The sequence below is a fragment of the Vigna radiata genome, unplaced genomic scaffold (genome assembly GCF_000741045.1).
Source record: "Vigna radiata var. radiata cultivar VC1973A unplaced genomic scaffold, Vradiata_ver6 scaffold_194, whole genome shotgun sequence".
Lineage (NCBI taxonomy): Eukaryota > Viridiplantae > Streptophyta > Magnoliopsida > Fabales > Fabaceae > Vigna > Vigna radiata.
The window spans coordinates 487,690-511,789 of record NW_014542196.1 but is presented as its reverse complement, the minus strand read 5'-3'; the positions used below and the strand labels follow the sequence as shown (position 1 = coordinate 511,789).

Genomic DNA, 24,100 nt, shown 5'->3' with positions numbered 1-24,100 from the left:
AAAGTACATGGAATCAAAACCAATGAAAATCTAAGTCCTAAACAATAAACTACAATTATTACAAAAGCTTTTTATAACAAAAATAAGTCTTCAAATGATCTTCGTAAATCTTGATAAATCTTGACGTGATTTGGGAATCATCAAAACTTCATCTTCACCAATTTGCTAACAGACCCGTCCTGTTCTCCAATTTCTCTTTTGTCATTGTTTTCTAATTCTTCTGCAAGTCAATAATCATCTAGACCTCTATTGACATATCAAAGGCGAAATACTGCCACTCAACATCACCTAACACAATCCCATGGGCTCCTTCAAGATAATTCCTTGGATGCTGATCCAGTACAAGCTCCAGAACCAGAACCAGCTCCTTTACGACGCAATTCACGCATTTGTAACCCCTACAAAGGTATATCTTTTCCATGACAACAACATTATCATCTATTCTTATTCCTTCTTCTTATAAAGAGGCAATGAAGAATGAATATTGGCAAAAAGCTATTGAAAGTGAACTTATCGCCTTGGAAGAAAATCAAACATGGTGATGAATCGATATTTTATTGATTTCGCTTAGTTTATTGTGCTAGAATTAATAAGGGAATTGTGTTTAATTGTCCGGTATTTTCTCGTTTCTGTTAATTGTGCTTAATTTGACCGGAAATTCTAATTTTAATTAATTTGAATATTCTGAGCTAATTAATTGCATTTTTTAATTGCAGGGAAAATTTTGGAGATACAATTTGGAGCATTGGGAAGGAGACAAAATAATTCAAGACTCTCAAATTAGACATTTTAAATTTTAGTTATATTGTAATTTAATTGTTTAAACTTTTTGGACAAGCTTGTGCACATTGGACCCAATTTTGGCAAAAACATAATGGGCCCAAATAGTTGTAGGACACTTGGCAACTTTAGGGTTTTTGGGTGGACCCCACCCAACCTTAAAAGAGGACACATGGCCCTAGGGATTCCAACATTCCCAGCAGCCGTCACTCTCATTTTTTTTTTCTCGGCAGAATTAAGGGCTTTGGCTAGAACGTTTCTGTTGAATCTCCTTTTTCCTTTGAAGAATGTTCACGGTGTTAGATTTTGGGTGAATGGGAATGAAGAGCACCATCTTAATTTCATATTGCTGAATGTAATTTTTGTCTTTCTATTTAATTTCATGCATTCTTATATTGAAGCTTCATTTTAAAATGTTGTAACGTCGCTTTGCAATGGAAGCTAGAAAAGGGGTTTTAGTTTTGTTGTTCATATGCTTGAAAAGAATTTTTATTGCAGCACAGGTCTCGGCTTGCTTTAGAAAAGTAGCATGCTAATTTCATTATGGTAGAATTTTTAGAATTGGTGCAGTATGGTGATGAAATTGTTAGTCTTTCTTGCATTTCATTTCATGAATTGAAGAGTAGATTAGGTGGAATGATGGGACGTGTGGCAGCTGATTGTTGGAGCTAGCATTTTCTTTTATTTATTTGAAGAATGAAGATTTGATGGGAGTTGGTGAGCAGGGCATCTACGGCCTTGAATTTTTTTATGCTTTTAAGTGGTGATTTCATTTCATTGCATTTGTCCTAGCAGCACGTGATGGCTTGAGTGGTGTTGATTGATTGGCTTGTGTTACGGCTGAAACCATTGCTCATTTTATTTGATTTAGAAATAGTGAAAAGATTCATTGCTTGGTGAAATGGTGCAGCTGCAGGGAGCTGCAGCTCACGGGAGAAGCATATTCATTTTTCTTTTTTTTAGTTTGATTCCAACACCGTGCTAAAAAAATTTCGTCCAGGGAGAATTGATTTTTATAACCTTTGGAGGGCACACATGTGATTGATTCTTTCTTTCTTTGATGAAGAAAGTGGTGATTTTCTTTTACTTGTTGGTTCTAGGAAAAATTGCTAACTTAATTTGGTTAAGCACACAACTGAATTTTTTTGGAGAAGTTTCTTACTTTTTCTTCTAGAATGAAGTAGTTTAGTCCTAAAATTATTTTCAATGTCATGTGTTATTTTTAATTTTTTGTTTGTTTTATGGTGTTTTACTTGATTAACTTTAAGCTTGCATTGATAATTTTAATGCATTAATGGAAGCACCTAGCTCATTTATCTTGCTTTACTGTTAGGGTTTTCTTTTTAAGTGTTGATTCCGTGATGAATAGCATTTCATTTCTTTAGCTTAAGTGTTGTGTCAGGATAACATGCCAAATGTTTCTTTATTATCTACTGCATTTTAATTAGTTTACTAATCTTGTTTTAGAGACCGTTTAGTTTCAATGTAGAACCGTTCGGTCATCTGTAGGACTGTTCAGTCTTCATGCTTTATTCAGTTATTTTAATGTTTTCAATTATGTTTGGTTGTATTTAATTTCTAGTTTTACTTTAATTTTATTTTCCTTGCAAGAACACTTTCAAACCCCCCCACTACGTGTTAGACCTAAGACTCGAACCGGATTTGGTCCTTGAGAAACGACGTAGGAGTCACTTCCTAGTCTATACTGCATTCCTAATTACACATCAAATTTGCATGCGGTGCGACACCCATCAATGGGATATAATGCCATGTCCTCCATCTGTTAAACCTTTAGGCAACAATTTATTTTTCTTTATAAAGTTGCGTTCAGGTGGCTCCATAGACCGTTACAAGGCGTGACTGATTGTGCTTGGAAATAAGCAAGAGTGTGGCCTAAACTATGACAAGACTTTTGCTCCAGTTGTCAAGATGACCGTTATGTGCACTATCCTTGCTCTTGCTGCATCCAAATCGTGGCCATTACATCAAATTGATGTCAAAAATTCATTCCTCCATGGTGACCTTAAGGAGGAAATTTACATCACAATTCCTGGTGGTATGTCGACCCTATCCCCGAATACTGTTTGCAAATTGAAAAGCTCTTTATATGGATTGAAGCAGGCCCTAAGAGTATGGTTTGAAAAGTTTCATTCCACTCTTGGTTTTTCTTTTAATCAAAGTCAGTATGATCCATCACTCTTCCTTCAAAGGACTCCTAAAGGCATCGTCATACTTCTTGTTTATGTGGATGACATTGTGGTCACTGGTTCTGATCAAGATGCTATTTCTAGAATAAAAAAAATGTTGCATTCAAATTTTCACACGAAAGAGTTAGGCTATCTCAATTATTTCTCGGGTTTAGAGGTGCATTACCATCTTGAAGGCATTTTCGTAAATCAACATAAATATATTCAAGATTTGGTCCAACTAGCGGGACTCACCAATGCCTAACCCTGTTGACACTCCAATGGAATTTAATGTTAAATATAGACGACATGAAGGAGAGCTTCTTGACGATCCCACTCAATATCGGAAACTAGTTGGTAGTCTCATTTATGTGACTATCACTTGCCCTGATATTTCTTTTGTTGTACACACTGTTAGTAAGTTTATGCAATCTCCAAGACACTTCCATTTTTCAACAGTGCAGCGTATCATTAAATATCTCCTTGGCACCTCAAGTCGTGGTTTATTCTTTCATGGTAATTCATCTCTTCAACTCCAAGCTTATAGTGACGTTGATTGGGCTGGTTGTCCAGACACTAGGAGATCAACTATTGGCTGGTGTATGTTCCTAGGAAATACTCCTATTTCATGGCAATGTTTGTTGCTTGTTCTAAAATAATATGGCTACGTGGTCTTCTTACAGAGCTTGGATTGTCTCAAGCACAATCCACTCCACTGCATGCTGATAACACTAGTGCCATACAGATTGCAGCAAATTCAGTTTACCATGAAAGGACGAAACACATAGAGGTCGATTGTCATTCTATCTGAGAAACGTATGATCGTAGAGTCATCAATCTACCATATGTCTCAACATCTGTTCAAATAGCTGACATTTTCACTAAATCATTGTCACGCCAACTTCACAATTTTCTACTTTACAAATTGATGCTTGTAGATTCACCAACATCAATTTGAGGGGGGATGTTAACAGAATGAATGACAAAAGATATGCAATTGTGTATTTATTTGTAACTGTTATTCCCTTAATTAGGATAATTAGTTGTAGTAAATGTACATATGACAGTTTAGCTTATTTAGTGGGCTAAAAATCAACTTGACATATTGTAATCATTTGTATTTATATGAAAGTTCTCCAGCAAGAGGAGACACAGTTTTTGGGCTCAATCTTCTCTAAGTTTGACAACAACACTCCTTCAACGTTTCAAGAAACTATGAATGAATTGCTAAAACCATTTATGCTTAAATTTCTGATTGTTTTCTTTTACGACATACTGATTTATGGCAAGAACTTGGAGGATCATATTCAACACTTAGAGCTGCCTTTCTAGCAATTGGCACATGGCATGTTTTGTTTTGTTTTTTTTTTTTTGCATAGGTCTAAGTGTTTGTTTGCTCAACAACAAGTTGAGTATTTAGGACATGTGATTTTCGCAGCTGATGTCGTACCAGAACATTCAAAATTCAAACAATGTTGGATTGGCCACCTCATACCACGATCAAAGCATTACGTGGTTTTCTTGGACTGATAGGATTTTATAGGCGATTCATAAAAGGGTATGTAACCATAGCCTTCCCCTTGACAACACTTTTAAATAAGGATGCATTCATATGGACCAGTGAAGCTCAAACCACTTTTGATACCTTGAAAAAAGCCATGACTGAAGCACAGTCTTAGCCTTACCCAATTCTGACTTGCCTTTCCTTTTGGAGACAGAAGCATATGACTTAGCCATGGGAGCAGTTTTGATGCAGGAAGGTCATGCAATAGCGTTTCACAATAAACCATTTTGCCCAAAGCTCATACGTTCCTCTATTTATGTCAAGGAACTTCATGCCATTACAGTTGCAGCTAAGAAGTGGTGCCAATATTTACTTAGGCACTCCTTTACAATCCTCACGGATCATCGTAGCCTCAAGGAGTTGATGACATAAGTTATCCAAACTCCTGAACAACAAGTTTATTTATCGAAGTTGTTGAGCTTCGATTATTCCATACAGTATAAAATGGGGAGGACGAATATAGTGGCAGATGCTTTGTCCTGCCCATTTGATTTTGGTAACAGTCATCTCTTTGTTCTATCTATGCCTCATCTCTTATTTAAAACTTAATTTTTGTTGATATTAGAAAGTGGGTTTTAAGCCTAACTCAACCCCACAAAATCGGCTTGTAAGGTGAGGTTTGCACCTCACTTATATATATATATATATATATATATATATATATATATATATATATATATATATATATATATATATATTATAATTTGGCTTTACCTTTAGTCAATATGGGACTTCCAACACACCCTATTCACGCCGAGGTATAGACATTAATGGGTGGTCGGATAGCGGTCCGATAGCGGGTGGAACAATATGCCAAACAAACAACAAATATCGCTAGGATAGGCTTTTTAACGATGGCTTTGATACCATGTTAGAAGTGGACTTTAAGTCTAACTCAACCCTACAAAACCGGCTTGTAAGGTGAAGTTATGCACCCACTTATATACTATGAATTGGCCTTATCTTTAGTCGATGTGGGACTTCCAACACACCCCCCCTCACGCCGAGGTATATACATCTCGAGCGTGAGACTAGACATTAATAGGTGTTCCGATAACGACTCGATAGCGGGTGAAATAATATGCCCAACAAACAACAAATATCGCTGGGAAATGCTTTTAACAATGACTTTGATACCATGTTAAAAGTGGACTTTAAGCCTAACTCAACCCCACAAAACCGACTTGAGCGGTGAGGTTTGCACCCACTTATATACTATGAATTAGCCTTATATCTAGTCGATGTGAGACTTCCAACAGTTGAGTCCTTGGGTTGATCCTTGGTTATTCCTATACCTCATTAGTGGGGAAGCTGAGTTTGTTCTGTTTTTGCGCAACAAAAAGCAGTTTGACAACCTTCAAAGATGAACCACTAGGAGATAAAGGAGAAGATGTGGACCGTGTGAATGTGGATATGTCCATTGCTACCCTTGTTGTGCGTCTAAAGAATGATTTTGAGGTTGAAACAGTAGTAGACACCGGTATCAAATCACTCAACTTACATGTCCAAGTTTGATGCATTGGACAAAGAAATTGTGGCACTACAAACGTAGTTGAAGGATCAAGATATTAGAGGAGATGAATTTGAAGGCGAACAAGAAGAGGAGGAAGAAGACTCTATGTTTTAATTTCTATGCTCTAAATCTTATGCTTTAGGTTTTGTTTTTCTGTCTTAATATGTTTTGCTTTAAATTTCATAGGTTGTTGGACAATTCTAGTTAATTCTACATGGATGACTGTATTAAACACTTTTATGCTTAGTATTCTACTTACATGTCTATAATTTACATATCTAATCTACTTATCCATTAAGGTTCATTATTCACTTGTCCTATTTTTTGCTAATGCCCAAAGGGGAAGAAAAAATGTGTTTAATGATGCAGGCTAAGAAGAACATGTGATTAAAATGGAAGTATTGGTCATTATGAAAAAAAAGGGAGATATTGAGTGGGAGAATTCTCTCAAGGATTGGTAAATCGTGTTTTTGATGATGAACTTGATTAATGTTCTTTCATTAAGTTTTTAAACTGTTAGAATAGGTTAAATTCATATAGGATAAAGTCTTGGTTGCGTAAAAAAGCCAAATTGCATTAATATGGTGTAATGCATTTCTCTTAATCGATTAACCATGGTGCATAATAAGTTAAAGTGAGTTAAAGGCATACTAGAGATGTGTTATTTGTTTTAATCGATAAGGAAATAACCTAATCGATTAAAATTGTGAGATGAGCCTAATCTATTAGGAAATTAACACAATCGATTAAGTGCATCAGTTTTGCATTTTGTATATGTGTGTGTGTTCTAACTAAGTTTTAGTTATGAAGAAGATTCTAATTGTGATCAAAGCTGAAGCAAGAACACGTCCAGAGCTGTCTTGAACATTCTTAGATGCATCAACCAAATTTTTAAAAAATTCAAGGTTTCCAAGGCTTCATGAAGGGCAAAGTGGTTAACCAGCATTCTACTGTGTTTTTCATTGTGAGATCTACACTTGTTGGTGCACCCAAGTTCTACATATTCTGTAATTTGTATTTGTCTTTGTTGGGTAGGCAAGACATTGAGAGAGTGTATGTATAACCTCTCTTGATTAGGATTTTCTATGTTTGAGAGTGTGTAAGGATACATTGAGAGGTTTCTTGTATTCTTGACAATTATAAATAGTGAAATCCCTCCAACTCAAGTTGTTTGGAGGAGTACTAGATGTAGAATCGGATGAGAGTCGAACTAGTATAAAATTGTGGTGTTCTTTTGTTTAGTTTCTACATTTTCCTTTGTTGGTTAAAGAAAAATGTTCTATTAGTAGAAGGTCTTAAACATAATGCTATATATGATTTTAGATAATTTTTTTATATAGAGATTTAATTGCATAAATAATATTAATTAATTATTTATCTTTCTTAGAAAATATTATTGTAAGAACCTAGAAAATAAAGTGCTAGAGTTGATAGATATTTTTAAATAATGATACCGATATTTTAATTTTAAAATAATTCAATAATATAATGAAATTTCTTAAACTCGTCTCGATATCTAAAACATTAATCATCTTTCTAAAATTCTTTCTTCAAGTTTTCTCTCCCTTCTTTCTACAACTTCTAACTCATCGATCATTTGTTTGACAATCAGGAAATTCCTAGAAGATCACAACAATGCAATCTCAATTTTCTACTCATTAGTTTCTAGTCTATAACAAGTAAGTATCGACTCTTTTTCCTTTCGCTCTTAGGATGAGATCATGCTTGGTGATTTTTTCTCGGATGTGTCTTTTAATCCCTTCTTCTAGTTCTTTGTTATTCTAAAGTCCTAAGGACTTATTTCGATCACAAATTGGTGATTTATAGGGTTTAAAGCTTAGTAGTTCTCCTTAAGATAAGGGGAAGCTAAGTGACCTTGTCTGATGTTATTTTAAATTGATGATCTTAGTTAGGTTGTGTGAAATTTGATTAAAATTAAAATTTGTATATGTTTTTGTATGAATTATGATTTGAATGATTTAAAATAGTTGACTTATACTTGGTGTTGTGATGAATGTTCTAAAATATAATGAATTTGTTTGGAATTGATCATGATCTTGAATTTCCGTGGTTGTGAAGTTAGTGATGTTATTTGATTGGAATTTTTAGAAAGGAATGGTTAGGTGTGGTTGTGAAGTTAGTGATGTTATTTGATTGGAATTTTTAGAAAGGAATGGTTAGGTTTGGTTGTAGGTCAATTTTAGCTTTAAAAAGGGGGTTTTGGTATATAAAGTTGAGTTAAGGGTTAAAAAGAGGACACTAAATTTTAGAGTTTGTTTTGATGTAGTTTGAGACTTGTTTGAGTTATGAACAAGTTAAAATCTAATTTAGAAATATGTAGTAGTCCATTGGTGGTGTTTTGGATGGTTTTTAGGTGCAAATCGAGCGTCTTGAGTGATGAAATTTTGATTTGAATGTCCTGAAGCAATTTGGAATGGTTGGGGTCTGTCTTTGAGTCATTTGTGACTTGTTCAAATCCTTAAGTTGCTCAAATGTGAGCTAAAACTGGTAGAATTTAATTTTGTTATCTAAAGTGAGATTTTAATTATTTTTGGATTGAAATCTTGCGATAAAAGAATTCAAAACGAATTTATACTAAATGTATGCATGAAATGTTATTATACTATGATTTATTCTTTTATCATTAGTTTCCACTATTTTATGTATTCTTTATTTGATTATCTTGGTATATTTGTTTGGATAATGATCATCAAATAGGTAAGAGAATATGAGAAATATTTGAAACAAGTTTTAGGTAGAAATAATGCTATGTGTAGATATTACCTCTTTGTTTTCTTTTAATTGTATTTAAGGATTTTTGTATATAATTTTTTATTAAGATTTTGTATATAAAGTTTAATTTTATAATTTTGTTAAATAATTATATTTAGACTTTGTATGTTCTTATTATATTATATTTGTTATAATTCCTTAATAGTTTTAGACTATTTAATTAGAATGTTAATATTATATTATCATTTGTTTTTTCTGACAAATACTTTCGTTTCTTTCATAAAATTATAGTATTACATTAAAATAATTTTGATTTAAAATTAAAAACATTTATATAAGAAGGACAATTTATATTTTGAAGTATATTAATAAATAAAATTTTTCTGCATATTCGGTGAGTTTTGTCTGTTTTTGTAGTGGATTTCAATGATATAGTTTGTTAGAGAGCATTGGGGTTATGGGGTTAGAGAGTGAAGCATCTTCAATTCAAAGCTATTTCAATGACAGAAGAAGCAAACCATAGCAGCAGTGACATGAAAGGTCTTCCCAAAGTGCTGGTTTTGGGTCCTCCTTTTATCTTCTCATCACTTGAACCTCTTTACTCTCACAAATTCCATTTTCTCAAATCTCACCTCTCAGATCTCTCGCTTCAACACTACCTTCAACTCCACCACCCTCCCTCTATTACCGCTATTCTCTGTGGCACCGGCTACTCCGTAACCGCTGAAGTCCTCCGCCTCCTCCCATCGCTCCGCGTCCTCGTCACCACCAGCGCCGGAACAAATCACATCGACCTCCGTGAGTGTCGCCGCCGCGGAATCCAGGTTGCCGGTGCTGGAGGTATGTTCTCGGATGATGTGGCAGATATGGCCGTGGCTCTGCTCATTGACGGAATGAGGAAAATCTCAGCGGCAGATCGGTGGTTAAGGACGCAGAATCGCCACAATGCCCCCTGGCATTTATTCCCATTAGGGTCAAAGGTTTGCTATATTCTTATTCTTTTACAGCTTTTTACTATATGAATCCCAATTTTATACAAACTAAAAGTATAACATAAGTCTAATTACCTTTTAATTTATGCAATTTGAATTTATTATTAATAGAAAATCCACTTAAACCTATTAAACACTTGCGATTTTAATTTACAGATGATCTAATTTATATACAATGCACAATAATGAAAATATATATTAATAGCGATATTTTGATGGATTGTTATTGTATTTGTAAAAATTGAAGGATGTGACTAAAGCTTTTAAAAGTTATATTGTTACCTTTTGTAAATTAAAGATAATTTTTTTCATTAATTGAAGATCATATTAACAAAATAAATGTATGATAAAATAAAAAGTAATTAAGGCTATCATTTAATTTTAATCTCCTTAAGAAATTTTTATGTGCAGAGATCATATTAAAAGTGTGCTCCATAAATAAAAATCAAACAAGAAAAAACTTTAAATATAAGATAAAATGTATGAAAGCTATTTTATAAATTTGTATGCATCGAGATTAAATTAAGAATTCATTACATGCATAAAAAATGAAAATAAGATTAAATAAGAAAAAGGGGTACAAATTAAATAAAAATGAGCAAAAATATATGGAGATAATAGATCATTTTAGTGAAATTTTAAAAATAATTAAAAAGGAATAAAATAATAGGTAGTATTTATATAATATTTGTTAAAAAATAGGTGTATATTATGAAATCTCTTAAAAAAATTTATTATTATTGTTTATATTTACATATTTTGAATTAACACACTTAAGGTGAGTAAAACCTGGGACAATTCAACCTCTGTTTATAGACAACATACCAAGTTGGTACTTGTTCTGGTTAGGTTCTATGGCCCTCTAAACTAGAGATTCATTAATTATTATATGCTGAATGTGGGACATAGGGGTTCCGAAAATCTCTCTCATCCGATGCATATTTATAAATATTCAGGTTAATCAGAAACCGATTAACCACAGTTACAACTGTACACTAACCAGTGTTGGTTTTAGGAGTAGATCAACCATAAAGACAAATGTACATTAACTAGTGTTGTTTAACACATAGTAATTAACCATAGAGTTTGATGTTCTGAATTAATAATATCCTTTCTCTATTGATTAATATTTATTGAAAATTACAAAATCTCAACATAAAAAATGTGATTCACAAAATTTTGCGATTTATGATAAATTTTAAATACCAAAGAATATGTACAAAAGAATGTAGTAAGAGTCTTTTGTTAGCAGTTTTTGTAATATTAAGTATTTTTATTAATTTTTTATTTTTAATGCTTCAACTACTATTGTGGAAATGCTGAGAAAAATTTTAAAAAAGAAAAGAAAATAGTGCCTAGTATGAGTAAATTTGAGATTTCATATTCACACAATTATGAAAGCGCACTTCAACTATATTTGTAACGTGTATGAAGCTTGTCAACTAAATAAAAAGTTGTATTTGTTGCCGGGAAGACATGCCGACAATATTTCATCACTTGATTTATACAAATGGTTCTTTTTGTAATTTTGTCCTCAGTATAATGTTGCAGTATTAAGTGTATTTCGTATCTGATTTGAACTTGTTATTGCTAATTTTAAAGGGATTTTATATTTGAGCTTAGTTGATAAATTTCCATGGCATTAAGTAAAGTGATTACTGGGAAAATGCATGTTTTAGTTCTTGTTCTTCTTACTTCAAACTGTAGTCATATCCCCTTGTACATAATCAGATCAGTCTTACATTATATGCATGTATAGTGCACTAAAGAAGCAAAAGAATAAAGCATTGATGTTACTTTCAGTTATCAGGGAAGCAAGTTGGGATTATTGGATTGGGAAGCATTGGCATGGAAGTGGCGAAAAGGCTCGAATCTTTTGGTTGCATAATCTCATACAACTCTAAGCATAAAAAAACTGCAGTGTCATATCCTTTCTATTCCAGTGTTGTTGAGCTTGCAACTACTTGCGACGTTCTTGTGCTCTGTTGTGAACTAAATGAGCAAACAAAACACATAATTAACAGGGAAGTCATTCTGGCGTTAGGAAAAGGAGGATTTATTGTGAATATTGGAAGAGGGGGTCTTATTGATGAAAAGGAATTGGTAAAGTGTTTGATGGAAGGTGAAATTGGAGGTGCTGGTTTGGATGTGTTTGAGAACGAACCTCGTGTTCCTCGAGAGCTCTTTGAAATGAATAATGTGGTTTTGTCTCCACATGCTGCTGCTATTACTGCGGAATCATTCATGAATATGTGTGAAATTGCCGGAGGGAATTTAGAAGCCTTTTTCTCAAATAAGCCCCTAATCACTCCAGTTATGTTGCCTGAATAACTTGTTCTTTTGACAGCATAATATCGTGCTGTAGAATTTGATTTCATTCCTTCAATGATTCTTGAGTCGGAAATGGCATAGTTCTATTTCCAAAACCATCTCAGGGAAGTGCCTATCAAACTGTGTTCATAAAAGGAAGGAGATGAACAAACTCCATTTGGGTAAGTTTTTGAAGTCCATTTTTATAGCACAGAGTACATGCTTTTCTTAATTTTTTAGTATTTTCTTTAGAATCTTCTGCTACATGATTTAATAAAAGCAGGGTTCTTCAAGATGCATGAAAAAACTACTGTTCTAGCTTATATTGATTCTCTCAAGATCCTACACAGTGTTTCGTTTTAATATTGTACATTTATCTTATAGATTTCTTTGTTTCAAATAAGTATAATGTTTTGCAAGGAAGAAATCTAGGCAGATATATACACTAGTCAATGTTAAAGATCCTGACCTTGTTGCTCCTAAACATATGCGTATGTTTGTGGTAGAGAAGAAAGTTATTCTTAAGCTTCTCCATGTAAAAATCCATATTAGATAGCTCTTAAAATTAGGCCTTTCACATATTTCTACTACATTTTGTTAAAAATATTACATGATATCCAACACCTGTTAATTACAAATATAATTATTGTTGTTCGTACAGACTAAATGAATTCTTCTTCCATTATGTTTGTGTTCCTGTGATGATTTTCTCTCTCTTAAGCTTAAGTAAACTCATTATGGATAAATTTATAAGTAATAAATACTATCAAAGGTGCTTTTTACGTGTAAAATTCATCCTATTTATAATGGATCCTTGTGTATGGGTTTGGATTAGCTAGCATGATTTGTTTAACATAATGAATAATTATTGTTTAATTTGTTAATTAAGGATAATATTTAATGTAAGCGTCTTTGTTATCGTTCCAAGTTTCCGATGTATCCTAGTATATCTCTTAAAATATCTCTGTTTATATTTCATGATTCTCTCAATAATTTGTTCGAGATCATCTCAACCATCCATGACAATATATAGAAGATCGTTTTGACTATACGGTACAGTAATGCATTCCAACTGGTCGATACTCAAAATGTTGCACTAAGATCACAAATGTATCATTTGAAAAGAAAATAATGGAAATTGGATCCCCTGAGTCTTACCATAAAATGCAAGTGCAAGGAAATAGAAGCAATTGTAAGTTGAATTGTGTCACTATGGCTGAAAGATAAGTAGTATTGTATTCTTATGAAAATACTATTTGCATACTTGGGTATAACTGTAGAGGATAATATTATAAAGAAGGAATTACGGCAGAGTATGATTATAGAAGAGGAAGAGGTTAGCTATGTGGAAAGGAAGGTATATATATATATATTTTGCAGAGAGAGTAACTTTAATCAAATAAGTAATATCTACTCTTCTTTTATATTACTTATCAATATTTAAAATACCACTGAGTGAGTGGAAAAGGATTAGGAGATTATAGCGGGAATTCTTGTGGGGTTGGGGTGTGAAGGTAGGAAAATTACATAGGTTAAGTGGAAAACATACGTAAAATTAAGGAAAGAGGACGGATTAGAAGTTAAGGATCCAAAATTGTTTAATATGACTCTGGAAAATGGAAGTGGAAACTTAGGATGAGTGTGGTTTATTAAAAGAGATAGTTGAGTAAAAGGCTACACTTAGAATATTTGAGGAAGTGGAGTATTTGGAATCATAGAAACAGTGTTACATTTAGAATATCAAGTGTAGATGATTATGAAGTTTTTGTTCTAACAAAAATAAAAGAATGGGTTTGGATCACATATAAGTGTATGTGTCCAATCGAATGTGTTCAATCTTTACACTTTAAGACATGGAAGTTCTTGAGTTAAGATATAAGTTTAATAATGTTTACTCATTTTTCTGTGTTGTTCTTACACATCCTCAGATTTGCAGTAGGTATTGCCACCTACGTCACATTAGCTGATAACTCTTGATATTTGTTTAGGTTGGTGTATGTTTTTTATATTTAGACCGACTACCAATAATACTTGTCGCTTATCTGGGATTTTGTCATGAAAAATAGGGTGAATGACATGTATACATACACATAGTCTATGTTTAGCCTTTAAAGGGTAGCAGGTAGCATTGGAGAGTGGGGAATAGGATTGTAGAGTTTCTAGGAAAAGAGGATATTATATGGTTGTGTGATTCTCGACTGTGACTTTCTTTTAGTTTTAGTACTATAGGATAAGAATGAAAAAATATAATGTCTTCAAAGTAAGGAGTTTGATTATGAATGAAATAACAAAGGAAAGGCAACATAATGTGTGAGAGACAAAGAAATAGTTTTCACTGGAAACAACTTTAACCTTTTAGAACTAAGGATATAAGAGTTCTTTTAATGAAAGTCGATCACGAAAGAGATATCTTGAGAAATTCTCTGCTGAATTTTTTTTTTGAAAAATGTCTTTTATGTCCAATACTAAGTTCTTTTCTTATTAGAGATTTACAAATTTTGTATTAATAGGATTTTGTAGGGAAGATGTATTTTTTTTAAGTTTGTTTTTGACATTTTTCTTATATATGATCATTGAGACAACCCAATTATATAATTTAATCATATTTGTTTTTTCTTATAAAAGGAAAGAAAATATATTAATATCTATGATACATTCATGAAATATTAGGTACAAGACTGGTTTACTATCACTATGAAGAGATACAATTCGTTCCATTAAATATCATACATTATTATTAAATAATATTTAAAATGTTATAAAATTATTTAATTGATAGTTATATTCAAATTATAACTTTTCTTTATGAAATTAAAGATATTAAATTTACTTCTGCTATTAATAAAATTACATTTTATTAATAATGAGTGGTACAAATTTTTGTATAACAAAAAATAATTTACTTTACTGAATAATTAAGAATAATAATTGTAAGGATCTAGAAAATAGAGTAATAGAGTAGGTGAGTGTATTAAAATAATGGAACGAGCAACTTTCTTTAAAAACTACTTTATAATATATATAACTTTATAAAGTTCGGTTCATTACTTTAAACACTTCATTTCTTTAGAACATCCGTTCTCTACTTCTTTTCTGCGTTCTCTTTAGGATTTCTCCTTGTTGAGTTGTCGGAATTGTGATCAGGAGGTGTCCAGACGTCCACGGCGTAGGGGGCTACACAACTGACCGATTGCATTCTTGACTCTAGTTGGTAAGCGGTTATCCCCTTTTTCTCTGCTGTTCTTGAACCTGTGACATGCAATCTTCGTTGGTTGCATGTAAATTGCGTTTCCTCTCTTCATTTCTCTGTCAAATTCTAGCTCTAAGAGCTGTTGTTGATCACCAAATGGTGGTTTGTAGGGTCTATTGAGTTTTCCTTGCGGTGCAAGGTATTGTTGAAGCAGGTTGGTGATTTGAGCTGTGAAATTTTGAGGTAAGGGAAGTTAGATATTCTCTTGAATTTATTGTATAATGTATATGTCTACTGAATTTTGAATTGGTATGTTGTTTAATGCATAAGTTAGGTTTTTAGTAGCTTAAGTTGCATGTGTTAGAGTGTTGAATCTGTGAATCTGTAATGTGATGTCTATAAACTATCTTGGATGAGTTTGATTGTTGTAATGGATCATGTTAGAATTGTTTTGGGGTGAGAATTTAGTTGTAATAAAGCTGAGTTGGGAAAACATAGTGAGTTGGTAATATTTTAGGTCATTTTAAAGGAAGTGAGATAGTGATTTTGGGCATTGGAGGTCTAAAGTGCAATTAGGCTGTTGGGGACAGTTTTAGAAAGTTCATTGTGACTTATTAGAAGCATCAAATTGGTCAAAAATAGGTACAAAGTGGTACAATTGAATTTGGGTCCTTAAGTTCTTAGATTTTGTGTTTTATAGTAGGATTTGAGTCTTAAACTCTTTATATTGATGTTATGGATGTTTAGAATCACTTAGACAAGTCTAAATAAAACACAATCTAGGGGTGTCAGAAGTTGAAGAAAATGGTTAGAAATGGTAAAAGGTGTGTGAGTTGCATAATTCTGCAGAATTTGCATTTTGCAGATTATGCAGACTCGCTGAGCGAATATTTTCACACAACAAGTCCTCACATAGGGGTGCTCTTTGTTTGCTCATTCGCACAACGAGTTGGTGTTGTGCGAGTAACTAGATGATGTTGCTCCCTATTTGATGATTCACATAGCGAATCTGAGTTGCTTTGCAACTGTTATAGGTCTGGGAAAAATGTTAATTAATTAGAATGGCAAATAGGGGGCGCTTTGCGAGGGAGTGAGGTCTGAAACCTCTGTGGGTTTATTCACACAACGAGTTTAGTCGTTGTGCGAATGATTGAGAAAGGAAGGTCCCTGTTTGAGGTTTCACATAGCGAGTTGGGGTCGCTATGCGAAAACCCTTTGATTTCACTCAACGTCTTGGTGCACTTTGCGACTGGTCAAGGTTATTTTAAGCTTCTTCTTCTTTGTTCTTGAGTGGTTGAATGATGTTTACTTCATTGAATGTGATGCATAATATGTATGAAATCATATGAATGTTAGAGGTATAAAGAGTGGTTCAAAGTGAGTAATGTATGAATTAAAGAGATGGAATTAGGTATCAATGTAAGATCTCTTGGTGAGATACTTTTGTTGTTTAGAATGAATATAGGGAGCTCAGTCTTGGGAGTTATCCTACCACTCTAATGATCTTTCATTCTCAATTAGAGAAGATTGATGCATGTGATGAGAGTAGTAGGAGGTCATAGTATAGGCACTACTTGGAGGCCTATTGCACGGTAATGGACTAACCTTGTGTGTGTGATAGGGTGAAACCCATTGGCAATGACTTTGCAAAGCAGTAGAGGCCACCACAAGTGCAAAACCCGTCATAGCTCGATATTCATTCTAAGTCCAGACGAGTCAAGTCTAGAATATAACATGTTAAGATGTGTGAATTACTCCAATTTGTTTGGATTGAACTGGTATGTTATATTCTATTATAATTATATGATCTTTTTATATCTAGCTCACCCTTTTGCTTGTGTTTGCATGTTGTTCTTGTGGTGTTTTCTTTTACTATGATCATCCATTTGGATGTGAGCAGGGTAGATGATGTGCCTCTAAAGCAAGCATTGGAGGGTGATGACACTGTTGTCTAGTCTTAGAGTATCCACTTTGTTTTGTGTATAAAGTTTGAATTTTATAGCCATTTTGGATGACTGTAAGATTAACTATTTATTTTCAAGTCTTTAACTGTTCTTTAATATTAAAATGTTGACTACTATTTTATATAGTTTTTTGTATAAATTGGGATGTTACAATAATTATTCTTATTACTTAAGTTTTATAAAAATTATCATTATTAATAATTATTTTTAATCAAAATTACGCCTTTTAATTATAATTAATATTTCAAACTATTAAATTAAAGTGTATATTTAATAATTTGTATACAAATAAATTATAGTTATTAATACTAATTATTAATATCAATGATGATTAATTTTTTTAAATTTATTAACAAAATAATTTGAAAAGTTTTAAGTTGAAATTATATGTTGAGTTATTCCTCGATTAACTCTCAATGTTGTTCTCCATTTTTCTTCTTCTTTGGTTTCTTCTTCTTTGGTTTCTTTGGAACAAGTTGGATAATTTATCATGAACATGAATAGATTTGTTGAATTCTTCTTCAAATAAATCTTTTTCACCTATATAATCTCTCATCCACTTTCAATTCAAAATTTTAAGGTAATAACTTGTGTGATACCACTGATGATTAGCTTGAGATTACATAAATATGACTTGAGCATAACCTACATAAAAATTTAACTACACTTTCAATCCAAAACTTTAAAAGACAATAAGTTTATGAATCTTTTTTTTTTCTTTTAACTTTTATTTCTATTCAATGTAGAACTTAGACTCACTTTTGAATTATTATCAACATTCTCATCTCACATTGTCATTGTTGTTCTTCACTAAATGCAGATATATTTCTATTTGTTTTCTCAATTGTTTTCATTGGTATCAATTTCATTTTCATTCGTTTTAGAGTCATCATCGTTCCAATCTAAGTTAGCCACATAATCTTCCACATGAATTATATCCCAATCCTAATTATTTTCTTCTTCAAAGACCACATATTTATTTATTATAATCCTTTCAAAAATAGATCATACAACTTATATGTTCTTGAGTCTTGTCTAACCCTAAGAAAAATACATTTTCTTTTTACATTTGTATCCACTTCAAGCCTCTTCTAAGAGTTTGTTCTTTACTACAAATATTGGACTCCGATTAAGAAGAAGTATCTAGTTTAAAACTTTAAGCCGAAAATATGTTCAATTATTTTAAGAATTTTTTTATCCAAATAATATACTCTAAACCATAATTATAATTATACAAAAAATCGTCTTACTAAACTCATGTTTTCTCAACTTTGCTTTTACTTTTTTTTTTTAAGTTAAAAGAGCTTTAAAATGTTCAACAAAAAAGTAGATTGATACTTTGTTTTTACTAAATTCATCAATGAAATTGATCTTGCATCTTCTTAGAGGTCCACATCGACTAGAGATAAGGTTAATTTACAGTATATAAGTGGATTCAAACCTCACTTTTAAAAGTTTATAAGGTTGAGTTAAGCTTAAAGTCTACTTCTTAGCATGATATCAGAACCCATGAGTTAGCGCTTATCCTAGCGAGATTTGTTATTTGTTGAACCGATTGTTTCACTCTTTATTGGACCACCCACTAATAGTCTCACTCTCAAGATCTATAGAACAAATCTTACACCATTTTGTTTTGTTGAAGTATATTCAGACTTGTGAAGTTTAAATAGTCACATTTACCAGATCAAAGTCTCACTAAATCTTTTGTTAAAGTGTTCACCATAAAAAAAATGAATTTACCAACAATCATTATCCTTCGAAAAATTGTAAAACTTTGTTAATAGTCATTGTTTTTCGAAGGATTACCAGTGGATAAAACTTCATCGATAAAAGTGTTATTGGTAAAATTTACCGACGAATTTTGTCCTTCACTAATTACTAATGTATTCATCCTTAGGTAATTACTTTAGTAATTACGTAATTACCAATGGATATATCCTTTTCTAATTACCATCAAATATATCCTTTGCTAATTACCAATAAATATTGACTACTAATTATTATTTGCTTTTATACTGATTATTTAGTTTTTCATATTCAAATTTTGGATTTTTTATGTCCCATTAAAAAATTAAGGGTTAAATATGTTTTTAGTCCTTCAACTACCAAGCGTTTTTGGGTTTAGTCCCTTTTCCAAAGTTTGCTTCATTTTCATCTTTCTTCTTAATGAAACTGTAAATTTTAGTCCTTTATAATCAAGGGCGTTAATTTTTTTCTGACATGACTAACAGTTCTAATTTTATTTCTGACTAAATTAAAATTAAAAGAAAAAGCATAAAATTTTAGGGTCAAAATTGGAATCATTTTTCTTCTTCGTTCATGGATTCATCTTCTGGGACCCTCTTTTCTTTTCCACCTTCAACCAGCCATGGCCATCGGAACCGGATCGAGTTCTCGGTGAGTTTTCACTGTCACTATCAAAGAAAATTTAGTTGGTCGTAGTAGTAGTGAGTCTACCAATTCATCTTACTCTTCTTCCTATTCTGCTTCCCCGAATTGCTCTCATTCCATTAGTCTCTCTCCTCTTGTGACCATAAGTCGGAGATGATCACAACCCAAGTCACCTGAAAAAACCGTAGGACATCATTCTCCACCGCCACCTCCAACGACGATTAGAAGAACGTTGTCCTTGTCCACACGGTCGTCACCTTTGTCGGGTTTCGGGCACCACATGCCATCGTCGTCTTCAATTTCGTTGACGTTGGAGCGAAGGGAGTGTCAGTCGCCATCACTGTCTCCGCTTTCTCTGTCGCCGAGGAAAAACCCAAACCCAAGTCCAGATGGTGAATCATCCCCAGGACTTGTTTTACTTGTAAAGATGCAATCTTTTGGCTCGTCCAAGTCCGAAAGCGATACTGGGTCGCTGAGATTGTCCAATGTTTCTTCCACTAGGAAGTCCTTGGTGTCTTTCACCTTTTCAGTATTGTCTTGTTGCTCCGCATTTTCAGCTTTTTCTACGGGAAGAGTTGTCTTAGGATGTTTTTCTTCCTCTAATTTTTCTGGTTTAATTTGACTTTCACCAACTTTAACACCCACTAGCTTTATTTTCTTGTCATTCAGAGATGGGGTTCTTTTAGGTCCTCCAACATCATGCAGCTTGTTTGTTGCTCTCTATTTGTCTTTTGGAAAATGCAACCTCGTTTGTTTTCCATATTGCAAAGTTGCACATACGGATGATTTGTCTTCCAATTCAGGCAACCCTTATACCTGTGTTTTCTCTTCAACCTTGTGCAGAGCAAACCGGTCTTCATCAATCAAATTCAAAGCAAAGCTCTTGCCTTTCATTTGAACTCTGAACAATTCTTTATTATTCGAATCTTTAATCATGCAACTTTTATCTTCAAATAAAACTTTATAGCCTTTATCTAGAAGTTGGCCAACACTCAACAAGTTTTGATCAATTTCAGGAACATATAAAACATCAATAATTAATTTCAAACCTGTGCAACCTTTGATCGCGATGGTTCCTTTACCCTTCACTGCTATTTTTGCCTCGTTTCCAATTCTGACATTTGTGTAATAGGTTGCATTAAGATCTTTGAATAATTCTTTATTGTAAGTCATGTGGTTCGTGCAACCACTATCAATGAGCCAACTTTCTGTTGATCTTGCATTAACAAAAAGTTCATCTTCTTCACTATCTTCAATCGCAACTTGTACATTCTCTTGTTTTTCTGATGACTTGCATATTTTCTCCACATGCCCTAATTGTCCACATTTATGGCATTTCACATATGGCCTCCACCAACATTTTGTATGTGGATGATTATTTTTCTTACAAAAAGGACATGATGGAAAAACATGAGAGGATTTGTTATCATTTTTGTGGTTGAAACTTCCTGACCTTTTCTTTCAGAAATTTAGTTGTCAAAGCCCCTTCAATATGACCTTCTTCTCTCATGAGTCTTCTTTGTTCTGGAGCCTGAAGTGCTACCAAAAGTTCTGCCAAGATAATAGTAGAAAGATCTTTTGAGTTCTCCAAGGAAGTCAATGTGGCTTCATATCTTTCTAGAATTTGTTACAAGTATTTTTTGAACAATTCGAGAATCAGGAATCTCAGTGCCTAGAAGATGTATTTTGTTTGTAATGTCAAGAAGCTTGCGCATAATCTTTGATCGTCTCTGAATCTTTCATCCTCTACATCTCAAGTTCTCGAACCAGATTCAAAGCTTGAATTCCTTTGACTCTCTCATTGCCTTCATANTCTTCCTTCAAAAACTTCCAGATTTCATGTGCCGTTTTCAANGTCATTATTCTGTTGAAAATGACGGGAGATATAGCTGTGAACAGAATTGATTTGGCTTTGGACTTTCAAAGCCTGCTTTCTTTGTGATTTTTCATTTGTAAGTTCTTTTTTGCTCTAATACCAATTGTTGGATTTTACCGTATAAGAGACAAAAGAATAAAAGGGAAACTGATATCTTTTTTTGAGCATAAACAGAAATATTTATACTACATAATTTATAACTGACTTTTAAAAAATATATACTAAACTAATTAATTTAAATAAATGCCTAAAATTCTCCTAAAAAATAGAATATGAATATTTTTATTTAACAACATCGACTCTTTCAACCAAATGTTGTTTGAGTCACAAAATTCCAATAAATGTCATGGGAATCACTATACAATATCATGTGACAGAATGTGTCTAAACTGAACTTTTACAAGCATACAAAATCAACAGAGAAACATCCAAAAATACAAGTGTAAAGACAAAGAAAGAGTGAAACTTGGTTGCATATTTTTTCATGCATTATACTAAATCTCAACCACCAATGCATCAATCTTAGAGGAATCACAAGCACTCCTACCACTACCGGAGAGGCTCCACTGATCAGACACTATGCTTGCTGCAGCAGATGCAGGTAAAATGCCACCTGCAGAAACCCCACATTTGGCTACAATCCTAACACTCTCTATCAACTCCTTGGTTCTAGCCTCTTGTGACAAAATATCCATCAACTTCTGAGGAGTTATCACCAACTTCACTTTCCAAAACTTGTTACTTTTACTGCCAACGCTAGTAATAATGCTGCATTTACTGGTACTATTACTAGTACTAGTGCTACAAGAGAAAGGTTCTATAGAGGTTTTGTTGAGAAACCTCATTCCTTGGTGGTGTTGGTAGTCCAAGGACATTCTGTAAGGATGAGGATATGGGGTAGTAGGAACACTATGAGAACGAACATGCCCTTGCCGAATGGTGGCGTAGTTGTCACCGCTGATGTACCCGGTGGCCGGAGGGTGTTCCGATTGGTTGTTGAGTGGCAAAAGGTGGTATGATTGTCCAGCCACCAACTCCTCAAATTGGCTAATTGGTTTGCAAAAGAGTTCATGACTTAGGAATATTCCATGCCCTGGGAACTCATTGGTGATGAAACTCACAGTAATTGTAGCATAGAATTCCATGATGCCACCATAAGATGTTGTGACTTTGATCACTACTTCAGGATCTGACATGCCTCCCAATAAACAGTTTCCCATGTTGGATGAACTTGGAAAATCTTGGTGAACTGTGAAGAAAATAGTGATGTTGTAAGGGTTGTATATATATGGTAATTGGTTTTCTTCCTTATTCAAGAGCGGGAAAACTTGTGGTGTTGAAAAGAAAAAGATGTCCAGTGGTGGAAGATTCTGATGAAGAATGTTAGAGTGATTTAATAACAACACGCTTAAGTTATTAAAAAGGTAGAATGTGTTAAGATAAACTTCTTTATTAAACAAATAGAATAAAACAGACTTTTGTGTAAGTTAATAGAACACTTTTATATAGTTTTAAATTTTTGCTGTAAAAGATGGTGATGAGTCAAAAGATGAGTAATTGATGCTTATATATATTGTTTTCACACTAGTAAAAAAAAGCATTATACAGCGCACATTATGCCACGGTTCACCCGAAACCGCAGCATAATGCTGCGCGGTGGCAGTTTTGTAAATAAATCGAACTTATATGCTGCGGTTCCCCACTTAACCGCGGCATATACCCCAGTCAACCAACCCCTTTGACGCCACGTCAGAAAAAAAAATTTAATAAAGGGGGAATAGGTCGCGGTTCTCTGACTAACCGCGGCCTATTCCCCCTTAACCTCCTGACATGCCCCATCAGTCAGTCCCTGCAACAAATTGACAGGGGAATAGGCCGCGGTTCTCTGACCAACCGCGGCCTATTCCCCTGTCAATTTATTGCAGGGGCCGACTGATGGGGAATGTCAGCAGGTAGCAGGGGGGAATAGGCCGCGGTTAGTCAGAGAACCGCGGCCTATTCCCCCTGCTACCTCCTGACATTCCCCATCAGTCAGCCCCTGCAATAAATTGACAGGGGAATAGGCCGCGGTTCTCTGACCAACCGCGGCAAATTCCCCCCTGCTACCTGTTGACATTCCCCAAATGGCAGTTTGATTTCTCCACCGGCCTTGCTTCTCTGCCGCACCGTTGCTTCTTTGTTGCGCCGTTCATCTCCTGCGAGCCAACCTAGTTTGATTTCTCGTTCTTCTTATGCTTTTATGCGATTCCTTTTAAATTTTATTGTGCTTTTGTTGTTTTATATGCTTGTGATCCTCAAATTAAGGTCGGTGATATATTGTGCTTTTGTTGTTTTATATGCTTGTGTTTTCACTTTTGTGTATATTGCTGCCGCATTCTCTAGGAAGTTTTGTTTTTAGGGCTTGTGGAAAGGAATTGAGCGGAAACCACATTTTGGGGGTCAATTTGAATAGTCTTGGTATTAGTCAAATATTTGTTTGGTATTAGTGAAAAATTTGTTAGAGATTATAAGAAAGTTTTGCTAAAGAGGACTGTTTATAAAGGCATTAGTAATCGGGTCTTGTTCAATTGAATAAAAACATAGTGATTAATGACGACTGTT

General features: G+C 33.6%; 2 protein-coding genes across 4 annotated transcripts; one reads left to right on the top strand and one right to left on the bottom strand.

Annotated features, from left to right (window-relative positions):
- The first annotated feature begins 9,191 nt into the window (after positions 1-9,191).
- On the top strand, positions 9,192-17,347 carry LOC106779340 (glyoxylate/hydroxypyruvate reductase HPR3-like). 3 transcript variants are annotated; one of them, XR_001377159.2, is made up of 5 exons: positions 9,192-9,756; positions 11,572-12,260; positions 15,223-15,289; positions 15,439-15,511; positions 17,169-17,347. XR_001377159.2 is itself a non-coding variant. In XM_014667434.2 (2 exons), exons 1-2 carry the CDS (start codon positions 9,277-9,279, stop codon positions 12,097-12,099), a joined length of 1,008 nt encoding a protein of 335 aa, XP_014522920.1. In that variant the 5' UTR covers positions 9,192-9,276; the 3' UTR covers positions 12,100-12,461. The 3 variants fall into 3 exon arrangements, 1 of the variants encoding a protein (XP_014522920.1); XR_001377160.2 differs by lacking the exons at positions 15,223-15,289; positions 15,439-15,511; XM_014667434.2 differs by lacking the exons at positions 15,223-15,289; positions 15,439-15,511; positions 17,169-17,347 and having other exon boundaries at positions 11,572-12,461.
- Positions 17,348-21,965: 4,618 nt separating this feature from the next.
- On the bottom strand, positions 21,966-22,719 carry LOC106779353. Its single transcript, XM_014667446.2, has one exon. It carries the CDS (start codon positions 22,717-22,719, stop codon positions 21,994-21,996), a length of 726 nt encoding a protein of 241 aa, XP_014522932.1. The 3' UTR covers positions 21,966-21,993.
- Between the last annotated feature and the right edge of the window lie 1,381 nt (positions 22,720-24,100).

Excerpts from the sequence above, each read along its gene's own strand:
- LOC106779340 (XM_014667434.2), top strand. The coding sequence starts at position 9,277 with ATGACAGAAGAAGCAAACCATAGCAGCAGTGACATGAAAGGTCTTCCC. Across the intron at positions 9,757-11,571 it reads TATTCCCATTAGGGTCAAAG|TTATCAGGGAAGCAAGTTGG; the intron begins GTTTGCTATATT and ends TGTTACTTTCAG.
- LOC106779353 (XM_014667446.2), bottom strand. The coding sequence starts at position 22,719 with ATGGGAAACTGTTTATTGGGAGGCATGTCAGATCCTGAAGTAGTGATC.